The sequence below is a fragment of the Pogoniulus pusillus genome, chromosome 42 (genome assembly GCF_015220805.1).
Source record: "Pogoniulus pusillus isolate bPogPus1 chromosome 42, bPogPus1.pri, whole genome shotgun sequence".
NCBI lineage: Eukaryota > Metazoa > Chordata > Aves > Piciformes > Lybiidae > Pogoniulus > Pogoniulus pusillus.
Window position 1 is genome coordinate 6,058,298 of NC_087305.1, and position 18,194 is coordinate 6,076,491.

At 46.1% G+C, this 18,194-nt stretch overlaps 1 protein-coding gene across 3 annotated transcripts in view; it reads left to right on the forward strand.

Moving 5' to 3' along the window:
* UNC5D (unc-5 netrin receptor D) overlaps positions 1–18,194 on the forward strand; it is a 68,803-nt gene that overhangs the window by 36,022 nt on the left and 14,587 nt on the right. For 2 of the 3 annotated variants that reach the window (XM_064175646.1, XM_064175647.1), the window contains 6 exons: positions 2,767–2,952; positions 3,840–4,214; positions 6,531–6,615; positions 10,261–10,429; positions 12,310–12,537; positions 16,021–16,170. In XM_064175646.1, coding sequence (XP_064031716.1) covers positions 2,767–2,952; positions 3,840–4,214; positions 6,531–6,615; positions 10,261–10,429; positions 12,310–12,537; positions 16,021–16,170 — 1,193 coding nt within the window. The remainder of the gene's footprint in view (positions 1–2,766; positions 2,953–3,839; positions 4,215–6,530; positions 6,616–10,260; positions 10,430–12,309; positions 12,538–16,020; positions 16,171–18,194) is intronic. The other variant, XM_064175649.1, reaches the window with a different exon arrangement.

Sequence of the window (18,194 nt, forward strand, 5' to 3'; positions counted from 1 at the left end):
GGCATCATCCATAGGGAAAAGGGAGAAATGTGAAGAGATTAAAAGGACTTTTTAAAAGCAGTGGTTCTTTATAAAGAAAAAAATCTTGTCCTAAAGAAACCTGAAAATCCCTGCCCTTGGTGGGTACACTGGGGTGGATGATCTCTAAGGTGCATTCCAAGCTAAGCCATTCTAAGATTTTAAGGTAAAGCTATTTAAGGTCCAGTTAATTGGCAGGAGATGCCCTCTTCCTCTGAACTCTTAGAGTTACTTTGGCTTTATGGTGTGTTGGGTTCCCCCCCTTCCTATGTAATAGCTTTGGGAACAGCTGAATAACTCCTCCAAGCTTTCTATGAGACAGCACAGTGACAATTTCTCACTAGATAAGGAAATGCAGAGAGACTAAGTCTAAAGGTTCGTAATCAGTGTCAGATACAGGTTCTAGAGCTGCTCACAGGTACTCACTGAAAATTCCTCTCTGCTGAAAAGCACTGCCTGAGTTGAAGTGTTCTCAACATTGGAAATTCTGTGTTCTCGCTCTCCTCTAACCCATGGCACAGTGTCTTGAGCAGTTCTAAGAGCAGGAAACTTAAATTATCTGACATCTGAATCAACTGAGAAGAAGCTGCTAAACTACTGAAGTAGATTTAGAGTAACAAATTGCAGTTACTCATGGGTGAGGACTTGAACTGAGTTTCACGTGGTGGACGATCAACTCCTCTACATTCTGCTTGTTGCCATTATGGTGGCAGTCGTTGTCTTTACTGATCTGTTATCTCTGCATGGCTCAGACTACAGTGTCTCAGGAAGGCAGAGGAAGTAATTCAGATCCTCAGCAATTTTTATTTCTTTTAAAGTAATGATCAGGATGAAAAACTTAAAACCTTTCATGGTGAAATAGCTGCCAGCTCACTCTGGTTCTGTGCAAAGAGAAAGAACTCACTGGCTGGTAGGTTTCTTCTCCCATGGAGGCTCCTTGTCTTGGCTGGCTTACTGTACTAATTACCCACAAAACTTAAGTCAACAAAACCTTTAGTTTGGGTCAGCTGGGCACGAGATGGAGAATGAGGACGGCAGAGGTGGTTGCTATTGAGGATACTTTAGCCAGGGAGGTTATTTTTCCTTTTATTCAACTGGCCAATTAAACAGTCAGTTCTGTTGTCACATCCCCATGTGCTCCAGCCCAGTTGCAGCAATGCTCTGTTCCCTTGCTGCTGCAGTTCATGGGAGGTTCCACTTCTGTTAGAGAGCAGTCAGGAGCAGGCTCTGGTGTCTGGCAGCTTCTCTGCCTTCCCAGGAAGTTCAGCCCTTGGCTTGTTGGCTGTCAGACGTTTGCTTTACAGAAAAAAGTGGTGTGCCAGGGAAATCGGCCCAAAGGTTCTCATTTCCTTCACTGCAATGCTCTAAAGTTTCACACTCATCTTCCAAAATGCAGCTAAAATGAAGTTATTTGACTTCCTACAGGAAACCAGATGCAGAACAGAAGCCTCCTCCCAAATACCAATTAAGTAATTTTGGTAATTGGCTATTTATTAAATGCTGTATTTAACTTCTTACCCTATTTCTGTACACTGCAGATTATTTACTGGTGCTGAGTTATCTGGATTTCCTTTCTGTCACTATCATTCACTCTAAATAAATGCACTTTCTGTAACAAGTGCTTCTCACTTCACAGCAGAAGCATCACGTTGTGGGGTAAGAGATGGTGTGTAGGGCAAACCCATGATTGTCTCCTCCTCTGAACTGGAGTTTGACATTAAAGGAACTATCTAAGGACCCACTAAGTGTACTTGCCAAGTAATGTAATTTCATGGTATGTGGTCCCAACTCCCAGAGCTGGATAATTCAATTACATAATATTGCAGGTTTCATTTGGGTTCATTCCTTCAAAGCAATGAATTCTCTGCTGCTGCTGTAAAAGTTTGGGCTCTTAGAAAACTTGGTTGTGAGCTGAAGGCCTGGGTGTGGGCACAAGGAAGGTTTTGTTTTGCAACCTTGTTTTTAAAGACTGAAGATGCTTCAGGAGTTCATGAAGGTATTTGGGATCTCCTCAGATTCTCTCTGATCTGTGAGAGGATGCACTGCTCCTTCATGGACTGAACGAGGAAGAGGATGCACTGCTCCTTCATGGACTGAACGAGGAAGAGGATGGACTGTGCCTTCTTAGACTGAAGGAGGAAGAGGATGGACTGTTCCTTCTTAGACTGAAGCTCACTCAGAAAATAAAGAAGGGGAAATCTTTACCAAGATTTTTCAGAGGGTTAGCTCCAGAAATCAGACCTGAAACAGGCATGCTCCTGGAAGCCAGCAACAGATGAGACTCATGATGGTACCTAGAACAGCTTGCCCTAGCTGCAGTTGTTCCACATCCTCCCTTGAAGGATTCTGTTATCATCTCTTGATCTCCACCGGGCTGGAATGGGATGACAAAGCTCGGCAAGGAGCCCAAGCTGGCAGTGTGTGCCCAGAGTAGCCATTTGGCAGTAAGCACTCTGCTTCTGGGTGCTGTGAGTCCAGTTCCCCCATTTAAACCACCTGCAGAGACCACAATGCAACCCCTAAAACAATGCACGCCCCCCTACACGGAGTGATGTAGCAGGAAATATGCTTTCAAATGCTTCTTTTTCAGCACCCTGCTGTGATCTGCTCCTTGCTGAGGGCTCAGCTTTACCTCCCCAGCCACATCTGCAGCCCCACACAACTGTCTTCACTCAGGAGCAGGCAGCACCCAGGCAGGATGCTTTTCATGAGTCTTGCTGACCTAGAACCTGCTTTTTCCCCTTTCAGATATCGAGACTGCCAGTGACATTGCCCTGTACTCTGGCCTGGGAGCAGCAGTCATTGCTGTAGCTGTGCTGGTGGTTGGCGTTACCCTTTACAGACGGAGTCAGAGTGAGTACGGCGTGGATGTGATTGATTCATCTGCACTGACAGGAGGCTTCCAGACATTTAATTTTAAAACAGTCAGACAAGGTTAGTGTTGTGATTTCATTTTCTTCTCTCCAGAGCTCCCACTGCAGAGATACTAAGCTTATACTCATTGACTGGCTGTGGGAGGGCGTGCTGGCTTACTGCTGAGCAGATGTGTCGAAAGCCAGTGAAGGGTCGCTGCAAGCCAAAGGACAGGATCCGGTGGTTAGAACTGTCTCTTACTGTCTGTGTTACTGATCTGTCTTGGCAACTTGGGCAGACACAGGATCTGTCTCCACCACACTCCCAAGTGCTTCAGTACTGGCACTAGCTTCTACACTGACACTTATGACTTAGGGAAAGCTCAAACCAACCAAACCAGATTAACCAAATCAAAATAAACCAAAACAACAACAACAACAAATTAGACCAAACCAGCTCAAGGATTCAGGCCCTAAATTAATCAATTTCTTGTATTTTTTTTGGGGAGTGTTTTCTAAGCTAAAATACTTCTAAATGACTGACTGTGGTGTTTTTCCCTATGTTGCTCTTGGCCCACTTTCTTTCCGACCCAGTTTCCCTCAGGCATGATGCCATTGCTTTGTGGAAAGGGGCTGCAGGAAAATGTTTACATCCACTGGGTTTCAATGTTAAAAAAAAAAAATGAAGCAAAAAGGCATTCACAGAAGCCTGAATCCAGAACAGAAAGATAGTTCCTTCTTGGAGTCATGCACTCTGGAGTTGCCTGAAGTTTATAAAGAGCAGTGATCTGAGAGGTGTTGGATCTATTGCATCACTTAATCAGCTTTTTTTACTGTTACCTTATGTGATTTTGAGCTCTGAGAGTGTCAGGAAGGGCAAGCAAGTAGATGGTGGAGAGGTTGCAATGACATTTCTGATTTAGCTTCTTAATACAGGAACTAACTCCTTGATCTGCTTTGTTCTACCAGGTAACTCCCTGCTGTTGAACTCATCCATGCAGCCTGACCTGACAGTGAGCAGGACATACAGTGGCCCCATCTGCCTGCAAGATCCCATGGACAAAGAGCTCATGACAGAGTCCTCACTGTTCAACCCACTGTCAGACATCAAAGTCAAGGTTCAGAGTTCATTCATGGTGTCCCTGGGGGTGACAGAGAGGGCTGAATATCATGGAAAGGCGCATCCTGGAACTTTTCCCCATGGGAATAACAGAGCTTTTGGCACAATACAGGCTAGGAACAAGGCCACATACATTCAGAACCTGTCTTCTATGTCAACAAGTGAGCTGAAGACTACTGCCATTTTCGGACACCTGGGTGGCCGTTTAGTGATTCCAAACACAGGTGGGTAGATCCCTTCCCATGTTGGATCAAACTCCTTTTGCCTGATGTAGCAATCATCTGTTATCTAAATTTTAAAGCAAAATGAAAGAAAAAAGGAAATAGAAAGTAGAGACTTCTCTTGGAGAAGAGAAGGCTTTGAGGAGACCTTGGAGTGGCCTTCCAGGATCTGAAGGGAGCCTACAGGAAGGCTAGGGAGGGACTACTGACAAGGTCTTGGAATGACAGGATGAGGAGGAATGGATTTGAACTGGAAGAGGGGAGACTGCAGCTGGCTGTGAGGAAGAAGTTCTTTGCAGTGAGGGTGGTGAGACACTGGCACAGGTTGCCCAGGGACGTTGTGGATGCTCACTTCCTGAAGGTAATCAAGGCCAAGTTGGATGAGGCCTTGAGTGACCTGTTCTAGTGGGAGGTGTCCCTGCCTATGGTGGAGGGTTGTAACTGGATGATCATTGAGGTCCCTTCCAACCTAAACCATTCTATGATTAATGCAGATTTGGGAAAGTAGAGCACATTGCCCACACAGGAGATGGCTGATCAGAAAGCTTGGGATGAGCAAGCTTTCTTCTGATGAGCAAGTTCAAGAGGCATTATGCCTATTTGAACTGCTCTGAATTACTGCCTCTCTTGATGTCTTTAGCATGAAAGTCATACTAATCAAAGCTGTTGCTTGCTCGGATCCTGATCCAAAAGGAAGGCTCCCTAGGAAGGAGGTCGATATTGGATCAGTGTCTCACATAATGGGGTCACATTCAAAGCAGAATCTATATACATCAACAACTGACTTTGTTAGCATTGTCAGGCTTCATTATCTCCTTCAAGTCTGCAGCAGATAACAAACAGATGTCTCTGGAGAAGCCCTTCCACTCTGGATGAAAACTCCAGCACCACTTTCGTTAGCTTTTACTCCTGGCTTCCTAAATTTCCTCTTAGCTTAATAACTGAACAGATTTCCTAGTGGGGCACTTCACAGTTAGCTGGCATTTCAAAACTGGGGCTACACAGGCACATGTCATAGCAGGGATGCTCAGTTTGAGGTGTTTAAGAAAGCCAAATCTGGTTTGTGAGTTCAGAGTTTTGGGAGGTGTATTTCAGGCTGTTTGTTAAATTAGAAGCAAATAAAGGATGTTAAAATCATGGTGTCCAGATCCTACAGCCCTATGGTCATATCCCACTGTATAAAATTCCTTATGCTGGATGTGCTTATCAAAATGGGAAATCACAGAATGTTAGGGGTTGGAAGAGACCTGCAGAGATCATCAAGGCCAAATGAAGCAGAAAGACCTAGACCCCACCTCTGCTAGCCAAGAAGGCATTTTCCAGACTCTGGGGATCTTCATTCACTTTAAACTCAACCTTGTTTTATTTACCTGGTGTGCCCAGGCTCAGCTCTCAGTCTCCAGCTGAAGTGAATGATTTAGAGCCTGTGGAGTGCATTCATTCCCTCCCAGAGCGTTCTGGTGTTCAGCAATGCCTGTTACAACATCACTAAATCAGTTAAGGCATCAATGAAGAAATCCCTCACACTGTGTATTTAGCTGCTTTAATTACAGTCCCATCAATTAGATTATTTAAATGCATATTTGGTCCACTTGTGATTTATGTTCTTTCTTCTGGCCACTGAGGTGAGATCAGATTTGCTCTCCAGCTGTAAAATGCAGGGCAGTCATGGCACAGCTCAGCTCATGTGACACACACAAAGCCAAACCCAGCCCTGCGCTGGGTATGCTCCACATGGTCTCATTCAGCTGGCACCCAGTGGGAAGCCTCCCTGTTAATTTCTGATTGACAAGTGGAGTAAAAGGAGAGTCATTCAGCTTGGATTCACTAATTAGTATCTGTATGAACAACAACAACCAACGGGTGGTGGTTCCCCTGCAGATTAATTTGGTTGGGTTGTGTCTCCATTCCAAGATTCCCTGGGATCCTAGAACTGCCAGAGTCCAGGCTCTCAGGCAGTTAAATATTCATAACTGTGTGGGTGTATTTTCCTTTCATGAGGAAGAACTTCTTGACTGTAAGGGTTCCAGAGCACTGGAACAGGCTCCTCAGAGAGGCTGTGGAGTCTCCTTGTCTGGGGACTTTGAAATCCTGTCTAGATGTGCGTCTGCTCTGACAGAGGGATTGGACTCAGTAATTTCTGGAGGTCCCTTCCAACCCTTAGCATCCTGTGATCCTTTCATCTGCTAATGCTGTAGCCAGCTCCACTGTTGCAGAGGTGCTCCAGTCAGTGGCCTTCCCAGTCCATCAGAGACCAGTTGTGCACTGTCTGTACAGCCACTGCCTCTGGACCTAAAGCTCTGCCCTTGCTCTTTGTAGGAGTCAGTCTGTTGATCCCACATGGAGCTATCCCTGAGGAGAGTTCATGGGAAATCTATCTTGCCATCACTCAGAAGGAGTCCAGGTAAGAAGTTCATAAAACCACCGAGGCACATCCTGAGTCCATGGAACTGGCTCATTTCATGGGTGTCTTGTGAGTGCAGTAAAGAAATGGGATGGGCACCAGCCTCTCCAGCTTGCCTGCTGCTGGTGTCACTGCTGTTGTGACCATGCTACAAGAAAGATATGGAGGTGGTGGAAGGTGTCCAAAGGAGGATCACGAGGATGATGAGAGGCTGGAGCTCCTCTCCTATGAAGACAGACTGAGAGTTGAGGCTGTTCAGTCTGGAGAAGAGAAGGCTCTACCGAAGACCTTATGGTAGCCTTTGAGTATCTGAAGAGAGCCTACAAGAAAGCTGGGGAAGGGCTTTTTAGGCTGTCAGGTAGTGATAGGACTGGTGGGGAATGGATCCAAGCTAGAGGAGGGGAGATTTAGAGTAGACCTTGGGAAGAAGTTCTTCACCATGAGGGTGGTGAGACACTGGCACAGGTTGCCCAGGGAGGTGGTGGAAGCTTCATGCCTGGAAGTTTTTAAGGCTAGGTTGGATGTGCCTCTGAGCAACCTGATCTAGTGTGAGGTGTCCTTGTCTATGGCAGGGGAGTGGAACTGAATGATCCTTGAGGTCTCTTCCAACCCTGACAGTTCTGTAATTCTACAATGTGTAAATGACAGCAGAAATTATGTTACTGAGCTAAAAGCACTGAAAAACTTCTGGATGTGCCTGAGGAGGGGAGATGTGGAAAGAGGGAAGTAACTGCAGATACACTCAATACTGGATTACAGTACCTTACAGCCAGGTTATTACTGGAATTTTCCTTTAAGAACAGAATTTTACAGTGCTGCCTAGAAATTGTAAAGCCTACAAGTACTTTTCAGAACCTGAAGTCTATCTTTCCTTTTTTTTCCCTTCTCTGATATCTGAAGTCATTTGTGAAAAATTTCCTATTCCATCCCCATCTGCTACCATAAGGCTTGGATCATTCTCAATGAAAGATTAAGATACGTAAAAGGAAGGAAGAAAAAAAATCAAAAACCACCACCCAGCTGTTTATCTGCAAGGGTAGCACAGAAATGAATTAAAATAGGTTAATTAAAACCAAGCAGCACATTTTTTGCCTACTCTTCTCCTTTCTTCCTGGGCAGAAGCAGAGGGAACAAACCAAACCAAAGATTATCATAGGGAGGATCTCTACAGCAAGACAAAAGCAAAGAAGCAATCTCAAGGACCAATACAGGCTGGGCAGGGACTGGCTTGAGAGCAGCTCTGAGGAGAGGGACTTAGGGGTGCTGGTGTACAAGATGCTTGATAGGAGTGGCCAGTGTGCTCTGGCACCCAGAGACCAACCAGAGCCTGGGCTGCAGCAGGAGCAGTGTGGGCAGCAGGGCAGGGAAGTGATCCTGCCCCTCTGCTCTGCACTGCTGAGACCACACCTGGAGTACTGCAGCCAGTGCTGGAGCCCCTGGGACAAGAGGGATGTGGAGGTGCTGGAAGGGGTCCAGAGAAGGGCCACGAGGATGAGCAGAGGGCTGGAGCTGCTCTGCTGTGAGCAGAGATTGAGGCAGTTAGGGCTGTGCAGTCTGCAGAGGAGAAGGCTCCCAAGGGACCTTCCTGTGGCCTTTCAGTATCTCAAGGGGCCTACAAGAAAGCTGGGGAGGGACTTTTGAGGCAGTCAGATAGGAACAGGACTGGGGGGGAATGGAAAAAGCTGGAAATGGGGAGGTTCAGACTGGAGGTTAGGAAGAAGTTCTTCAGCATGAGGGTGGTGAGAGCCTGAAATGGGCTGCCCAGGGAGGTGGTGGCAGCCTCATCCCTGAAGGTGTTTCAGGCCAGGCTGGATGAGGCTGTAGGCAGCCTGCTCTAGTGTGAGGTGTCCCTGCCCATGGCAGGGGGGTTGGGACTGGCTGAGCCTTGTGGTCCCTTCCAGCCCTAACTGATTCTAGATATCCTGTGATACTATCTTCACATAATAATTGATCAAAGCTTGATGTTGTCTTGCACCCATCTGAACTGGGTGGAAATAAACCAGACTTTGTCTAGCAGCTGCAGGTTGTACCACCACGAGGGAGCCTTCTCCTCACTGCCAGCAAGTGCAGCAGTAGTAAAAATTTGTTCTTCACAGGCAGAAGCAAGCAGTGTCTTGCCTGGCTGCTCAGAGCAGTCACTCCATTGCCAGTTCAAACACGTCTAAAGGCAGTGAGGCAACTGCTGAGCTGCTTTGCTGAAGCAAGGCCCAAGCACTGCTTTGTGCTCTCCACTCCTTCCCCTAACCGCTCACGAGGAGAGAGGCAGCTGGATTAGGGACTCTGTGCTCGGATTTCTTCAGCCTAGGAATCCTACAAGCACTTGGAAGCAACTGAGGTATCTGGAGCATTTCTTATTATGATACTTGACAAGGAAAAAGCAGAACTGACCTTTTGTTTCCAGGTTCTTTTTTCACTTCATCTCCCTAATACTTGTACATCTCCTCTTTAGTGAGGGCTGCTTCTGAAGCTGTTGGAACTTGAGCAGAAGTGGTGATTTTTAGCTGCCTTCTCTGAGCACCTGCTATTGCAGTTACACAGAGGACCTGTTGTAGTGGGAGGTGTCCCTGCCTATGGCAGGGGTTTGGAAATGGATGAGCTTTGAGATCCCTTCCAACTCAAACCATTCTATGATTCTGTGATGCTCCTCCAGCTTGATGGTAGCTGTGCAAAGTCCACCTGCAGGATTGAAATCTGACTGATTTCAGGGCTGGCTACCTGAAAGCTACTGGTACCTGAGACCTACCATCACTTAAATGTATTGTCCACATGGGCTTGGAGAGCTTGGGATTGCTTGCCAGGATAGCCATGAAATGATGGGCTCCGCACAGGTAGGTTGGGATGGTTCAGCTGTGCTGCACTTGCAAAGCTCTTCAGGGTAGTGATGCCAGGCTGGATGAGGCACTGTGCAGCCAAGTCTAGTTGAGAGGTGTCCCTGCCCATGGTGGGGAGGTTTGGAGCTGATGGTCTCTCAGGTCCCTTCCAAATTGAGCCAACTGTGCCCTGGTCTGCAGCAAAAGAAGTGTGGCCAGCAGGGCAAGGGAGGAGATTCTGCCCCTTTAATCTACTCTCCTGAGACCCCACCTGAACTACTGTAGTTATGGAGCCCCCAACACAAGAAGGACATGAGAGAGTTGGGGCTCTGCAGCCTGGACAGGAGAAGACTTCCAGGAGACCTTGGAGTGGCCTTCCAGGATCTGAAGGGAGCTACAGGAGGGCTGGGAAGGGACTATTGACAAGGTCTTGTAATGCTAGGATGAGGAGGAATGGGTTTGAACTGGCAGAGGGGAGACTGAAACTGGACATTAGGAAGAAGTTCTTTACAATGAGGATGGTGAAACACTGGCACAGGTTGGCCAGGGAAGTGTTCAGGACCAGGCTGGATGAGGCCTTGAGTGACCTGTTCTAGTGGGAGCTGTCCCTGCCTATGGCAGGGGGTTGGAACTAGATGATCTTTGAGGTCCCTTTCAACCTAAACCATACTATGATACACAAAAATTAGCACAGTAATTGGCTTATTGTTTCCTCTAACAGAAGAGTAAGGAACTTGGATTCAAACTACAGTATTTTGCAGCTCACAGGTAAAGAACTTTTTACTCCTTGTTGCAAGAGCCTGACACACATTACTGTTTTTCCTCCCCCTCAAAGCCTACAGCCTGAAGGCACAGATGTTCTTCTAGGTCCAGAAGTAACCTGTGGGCCCTCAGAGGTGTCTGTCAGCACTCCCTTTGCCTTGACTATACCACACTGTGCAGAAGTGAATTCAGAGCACTGGAATATCCACTTGAAAAAAAGGACACAGCAAGGAAAATGGGAGGTAAGCTCAGACTGCTGCTCCCACTTACAGTTTGCACTGACAATGGCAACATGAGCATTCGGATTCCTGCAGGCTCAAGTCAGAGATCATCCAACAGGCAGCTTAGAGAAACAATTTTAGAAGAGATTTGGCATCTTGCTAAGCAGCAGTTAAACTCCTTTCAACTCTTCTTACCAAGATGTGCAGAAAAAGGCTCACTCCAAGGTCTGGCCCCAGTGACATGGACAAGTGTTCATTTCCTCAGATCACTCATCCTGCAGCCAGCAGCCATTTAGTGTTCAAACACATTGTTTTGATAGATCACAGCTCCCAAAGAGGCTCAGGTCAGAACAGATCATTCCATCCACACAAGAGTTCATCATTGTATCAAGTTATGCAACTGGTTAAAAATACACCAAGTTTATTTTCTTTAAAACCTAGAAGGATCCTCCTGGTTTTTACTATCAGTTTAACATTTTTGTCATCCTGATTTAAAAATCAGTTAATTTAAAAGCTAGAAGGATCTTCCTCATTTAAAATTCAGTTAATTTAAAAACTAGAAGGATCCTCCTGATTTAAAAATCAATTTCACCTTTTTTTAAAACCTAGAGGAGATTCTCCTGATTTTTATTAATCAGTTTAACACTTTTGTCATCTCAATGAAAAATCAGTTCATTTTTTTTTCTAAGCTAGAGGATCCTCTTGATTTAAAAATCAGTTTAATGTTTTTATCCTCTTGACTCAAAGAGCTCTCATTTCTTTGGGCACTTGTTTCAAAGGGCAGTCGGTGTTCACACCGTGCCCATAAGCGCTGAAGGATCAGTGTATATTAAATGAAATGTTTTGCTTTTTGAGCTGAAAATGTATTTCTCAGTCTTGGTTTACTGGGGAAATGAAGCTTTGTGCATCTGTTATTTTGGCATTTGACACTTTGGGTCTGTTCACCTGCATTTTTTAAGCCCACTGCAGCTGCTCAGTAAACTTCCAGCATCAGCTGGGGGTGCACCTCACTGATAAGACTCCCAAAGGGACAGCTAAAGCATGAACCAAACTGTTACTCAGCATGACAGAAACACACATAGGGTGGAAAGCTGCTGAATATCCTAGCAATAAAACATTCACTGTATGTGTAGTGGAACTTCAGCATCCAGTAACTGGACAAGTCCACAGTCAATCAGATTTCACTGCAGCATGAGGAGGAAAAAGCATTTCTGGATGCCTTAACCTTTTTCCTCCTCTAAACCGCTGTGTCAGTTGCTGCCCTTGTTTAAAGCATCTCAAGTTCAGCTTAGCTTTTCTTCTTCAGATGCACTCAGTACTTAAGCAGCTCCACCAGTGCTGGCTACAAGTACCCTGAATTAATAAGGAGTGTGACCCCAGGCTGCAGACTGCTCAGAGACCTCATCTAGTGCTGCTGTAATGCAGAGCTCAGCGGGAGAGGCAGAAAAGTGGGAGAGGTAGTGTTGTGATGAAAGTAAATGTAACTCCATAAGGGAAATCAAATACCAGCTCTTGTTCAAGGCCTGTTTATTGACTTCAATCTTCAAGGTGATTTCCTGATACTGGAGAGGAAAAAAACCCCAAAACTTAGCCAGAAAGTCAAGAACACTTGAAACAAAGACATTAAAATTCCTGAACACCACTACCATTGCTAGGCTGTGCTGCACGTATTGCACTGTGCCCCACATACTGCCACGTCCTGTGTCTGACTCAGGGCTGGACTGAGAGTATTTGCCTTCTGCCCTTCGCTGAGGTGAACATGAGCAGTGTGCAGGCTGGCATCCAGAACCCTCTCACACCCCAGCTGTATGCACACCCCCAGCTAATGTCATGAGTCCTATTGTCAAAGCCTGTGGAGTTGAGTGGATTTTTTTTTTTTTAACATGAATTTCATTTTGCAGGAAGTGATGTCTGTGGAAGAGGAAACTACTTCTTGCTACTGCCTGTTGGATCCTTATGCCTGTCACATTCTCTTAAACAGCTTTGGAACTTATGCTCTTATTGGGGAACCCATCTCTGACTGCGCCGTTCGACAGCTGAAAGTAGCGGTTTTTGGCTGCCTGTCTTGCAATTCTCTGGATTACAATCTGAGAGTGTATTGTATGGATAACACCCCTTGTGCTTTCCAGGTAAATGGCTTCACTTTGTTACTTCGCTTCTGGTTGCTTTATCCATGGAGCACTAATACCACTTCAGTCCTGGGGACAGGTCCCAGGGCAGCAGTCACAGAATGGTTTTGGTTGGAAGGGCCCTCAAAGCTCAGCCAGTTCCATCCCCCTGCCATAGGCAGGCACACCTCCCACTAGAACAGGTCGCTCAAGGCCTCATCTAACCTAGTCCTGAACACCTCCAGGGAGGTTATGGAGCACAGAAGCACAAAATGTGATTGAAGATCACATTCTTTGATTCTGTGCTCCACAACCTCCCTGGGCAACCTGGGCCAGTGTCTCACCACACTCACTGGAAAGAGCTTCTTCCTCACATCCAGTTTAAATCTCCCCTCCGCTAGTGTAAGTTGAGTCATCCAGGACCTGACTGAATGCAAATGCTGTAGATTGTTTCTTTTAATGCCACTGCTGCATGACTTAGGATAAGTCTCTTAACTTCTCAGCACTGGAGTTTCATTTGTGGATTTACCCTGGAGAGCCAGACTACCTCCATTCCTTGCCAGGCAGATGGAAAGCCACTCTGCCCACCTGCTAGACTAACCCCAGATCTTGCAGCCACGATTCATGCAGTGCAGAACCACCACTGATGAGCTTGGGCTCAGGACCTTGGCTTCTACATGCCACAGGCACCTGCTGGCCTCTGGAGCCCAGAGCTGCTCCCCTAGGAGCACACAGTGAAAGTCGTTCTCATGCGATGCATAGAATCTGTCCCACTCATTACCCTGCATTGTCGTGAGCTCAGGATTCCCTCTCCTGTTTACCATCTGAGAAAGCAGAGAGAGATTGCCTCACCATGCAGGACAACAAAAATTAAATGGGAATTGGACATTTCTCCCATGGAAAAAAAAACTCCAAACCAATCCCCAAATGGCAATTAAAATTAGTGTGATTTTTCTACGTGGCATTCCAAGACAAAACAAAGACATTTGCTGGCTTTTGCAGCCTTAAACTCAGAAGCTTTAACAAAAAATGGTTTTCTTTGGGGAACTGAAGTGAAGACAGTTGTGACAGATGAATTTTTTTGCTTCCTTCTCCTATCATACAGAACAGAAACGTGAATCATAATGAAGCACACACTCGTGTCTGTCTGCTGCTAATAAAAGCAGAGCCACTGCAAGGATTGTTAGAGGCTTACAATAGCTTTGTAATTAGAGCCTTTATAACACACAATTCCTGGGCTACCAGGATTTCCCTGGATGAGGCTGTACAAAAAATTGTTAGAAGAAGAATGAGCACTTACCTGTGTTCACAGAAAGTAGAGCAGGGCATTGGTACACAAGGAGTGATGTTGAATGGTGCCACATCCAGTTGGCAGCTGTCACTAGTGGTGTGCCCCAGGGATCACTGATGGGCCCAGTCCCACTTAATATCTTCACTGATGATCTGGAGGAGGGGATTGAGTCCTCCAGCAGTGAGTTTGCAGAACACACCAAGTTGGGAGCAAGTGTGGTTCTCTAAGAGGGCAGGAGAGCTTTGCAGAGGGAGCTGGACAGATGAGCAGAGTCCAACACCATGAGTTTTAACAAGTCCAAGTGCCAGGTTCTGCACTTTGGCCACAACAACCCCATGCAGTGCTGCAGTCTTCTGTTGCTTCTTTCACACAAGCTCAGCCCAACCATCAGGAGTTAAAACAAACCAAATGTCTGCAAATGGGTTTAGAAGAGAAATTCATTTCTAGAGTTTCAGAAAGCCTTAGCAGTTATATCTTCAGAAGGTCATGATGATTCCAGTGGCTCTTCTAACAATAACTGCTACTGACAAGCACTAAACCTCTTCCATATACACAGATTTTATGTCATTTATGTGGCTAGAAAAGGTAGATTTTGACAGATTGCTTGCTAGCTGATTTTTAGACCTCTGCAGGCTTTCCTTCCTCGCTGCCTCACTGACACTTCTGCTGTAAGAGTACAGGAATAAATCTTGTCTAAGTGCAGGCTGGGGTGATTTTTTTATACCACAGTGTTTTAAATTCACAGAATTATATACAAATTGAGGTTGGAACACAGCTCTAGAGGGCTGTAGTGCAAATTCCTGCTCCAAGTCAGCCCTCGCAAAGCTGTGCAGGGTCTCGTCCAGTAATTGTGAAAATATCCAAGAGGGGAGAAATGAAACTGAAGCATTTTGTCTGATGTCTACACTTGGGGTGTTTCTTTGAGTGCTCTTCAAAGTCCTGAGAGTACTTTCTCAACAAAAGTGCCATCAGCTTGAGCTGCAACTGGGCAGAGCACTTGCCAAGTGTGCCTTATGTTGTCTGTCTGCCTTCTAAGTCAAAGCCTCACTGAGTTTCATGTGTCAGGGGCTTAAGGAACCTGAGACACAACCTTTGGGAGTGCGTTTAGTCAAAAGCTGAATTGAACTATCAGGGCCAGTTGTGTTCCTCTAGAACGAAAAAGGGACTAAATGACAGTGACATCCCATTTTAACCAGTTTCCTCTTTGGATGGAAACAACTTTACCTGGAAATGGGTTGGCACAAGCCTCGCTTCCCTCTCTTCATGCTGCTTGTTCCAGAGTGCACTGCAGGTAACAAACTGCTGGTAAACACCTCCTTTGTGATGAGATCCTGCGGGATGCAATAAAAATAGGAACAGTCAAACATGACCTCCCCCCCGAGGGGACGATGGCCACTACTGGGTAGCAATACCCTTAAGAGTTTCAAATGCTGTACTCTCGGTCTGATGTTCTGTGGGTGTTGGCCAAAAGGAAATTCAGAGCCACAAGCACCGTTGTTACGTGCAGGGAAGTAGAGCTGACAATGCCTGATGTCCTGGTTTAAGCTTCCTGGAGACCCAAAGCTTAGCAGAACAGTAATATATATAGGGTGCCTCCCCCTCTCCCCCTTCAGAAAGGAAAGAATTCAGTAGAGAGAGTGAAAGGGGTAAAACACCCAAAGAGTAGCCTTGCTCCCATTTGACAGTTAAAAGGAAAACTTTATCAATAAATAAAAGGCATTTAAGGTAAGGGGACTTACAAAAAACTATAGGGAAGGGAAAAGGTACAAAGTACATACAAAACCAATGGATGAAGGTAGAGTCGAGAGGTGGTTGGTCTGCCACGTGGCTGGCTGGCCAGGTGGCAAAGCAGGAGCAACTGGAAAAGGCAGAGCAGAGAGAGAACCAGCAAGTTCCTCTGCTTTCAGAGTGTTCCAAACAAGAAGTGGGAGTGGGCCAACCAGAGCACCTGGGATCGGGTTCAAGATCACACCCAGGAGGAGTCAGGAGGACCTGGGGTCAGGTTTAGACCATGCCCCAGGAGGGGTTAACCCTTAGCACCTGACCACACCAGTGGTGAAACGTAAATGCCACTGCCCATCAGCTGGCCCTGGAGACGAATGCCCTACTGCTGTACCCTCCTGAATGAGGCAGCTTCCAGCCAGATGGATTTTCATCATATCTGGTATTCATTCCTAACACTGAATCAATTCTTTACTCCTATACCACTGCAGGAAGTTGTTTCAGATGAGAGACTCCAAGGAGGACAATTGCTGGAGGAACCTAAGCTGCTGCATTTCAGAGGGAATACCTTCAGTCTCCAGATATCTGTCCTTGATATCCCTCCTTTCCTTTGGAGAATCAAACCATTTACAGCATGTCAGGTACTTGTCCATTTTACCTGTTTGAACTCTGAGGCAGTAAGAGTTTTTCACTGCTTCTGGCATAACGTTCCATTCAGTTTTGAAAGGTCTGGTTTTAATCTCTGGAGCATGCAACAAACCCCATGTTGCCTTATGATTTTGATGAGCAGATCTGCTGCATAACAGAATGCTTTCAGTTCTTTCAGCTTCACAAAGCTGTTCAGTGATGAACACTTTCAGTCCCCTGGATTGGCCTCAGCAGAAATTGCTGTTGGTGTTCTCTGCCAAGAGCAAGGCAGAAAGACATTGCAGAAGGAGGAACAGACCTTAACAACCCAAATTGCACCGTGTGTGATAGATTAGACAAATGGCCTCCAGAAAACAGTGCTGTGCTGTCTGCAAACAGCTCTGCTGATAAGCAAAGTAAGAACTTTTGCTTCCCCGGCCTCTGTGTTTCTTTGTAGTTAAGAACTCAGGATTATTTCTGCAAGCTTGTTATTTCTTGGGGGCATTTCCTCATTTGCTGCTGCAGTCTTGAGAGTGGCTGAGAGGCTTCAAAATACTTTGTGTGCGGTTCAGCACTTTCCTTAAAGCCATGTGCACCTTCAATGGATAAATATATCACTTATGGTATATAAAATGTGGGGGGTTTTGTTCTCTGTTGGCAAGTAATAGCCTAGTTCCCACTCAAAACTGAACTGTAAGGTGTTGGTAAAACAAGACAGGAATCACAGAACTGTCAGGGCTGGAAGGGACCTCAAGGATCATCCTGCTCCAACCTCCCTGCCATGTGCAGGACACCTCACACTAGATCAAGTTGCTCAGAGCCACATCCAGCCTGGCTTTAAAGACCTCCAATGCAAATTTCTCTACATTCATCTCTACACAAGGACCTCATTTTGCTGAGTCTAACACAAGTGGCACAGCCCAAAGCAGCCATTAAATTTATTGCTGCAAGATAAAAACAAAACCTAAAAAGTCAGGCAAGGGAGCCATAACCCGGAGAAGAATACTCACATGCTGGGCTTGCTTCAGGGCAGGCACAGTAGAACAGACCTGATGGAGGTTTTGCTCCTGCAAGGCTCACCACCCTCAGCGAGGCCACTCTGGATTGGACAGAAGGGTCTGACATGGTGCTGGGCACTGGAGCCAACAAAATATTCACATTTTATAACAGGATCATTTGGATGACTTGGGCGGCTGGGAAGTTGTCTCCAGCAGAAACTGCAGGACAGCTTACACTGGCTTTGCATTTCCTCTTGGTAGGAATGTTTTTGTGGAGCACTGCCCTTGAGGAGAGGCTGAGGGACCTGTGGCTTTTTGGTCTGGTGAAGATATTTTTAGAAGAAGATGTTTATAAATATCTGAGGGCTGCTGGTCAAGAGGGAGGGGACAAACTCTTCTCAGTTGTGCCCTGTGAGAGGATATGGGGCAATGGACATAAACTACAGCATGGAAGTTCCACATCAACATGAGGAAGAACTTCTTGACTGTAAGGGCCACAGAGCACTGGAACAGGCTGCCCAGAGAGGCTGCAGAGTTTCCTTCTCTGGAGACTTTCAAGGCTTGTCTGGGTGTGTTCCTGTGTGACCTGAGCTAGATTGTGTGGTCCTGCTCTGGCAGGGGAGGTGGACTTGATGATCTATTTGGGTCCCTTCCAACCCATAACATCCAGTGATCCTGTGATCATCCCAGCTCTGTTGACAGTTCTCATTTGGTTCTAGCCTCTTTATGTATGTCAGTGTCCATTTCTTCACGTAGACCTTCTCCCAGCATTTCCTTGCTTTCTCCTACACACCACACATTACAGACAAATTGGCTGTCCTGGCTCTAAGAACAGCTGAAGAGAGCCTGTTCTGTAGCTTTCTGTTTGGTTCCCCAAGTGAAACCATTCTCAGATAGCACAATAAGAAAAGATTTATGTTAATGATGTCTCAGATAAGTGAAGATCCTGCTTCAGGGCTCGCACAAGTGACATGATGTGAAGCTGTGGTACCAAAGCAGTTACTGGCAGGTGGCAGTCAGCACCACTCGAAGTGCGTTTG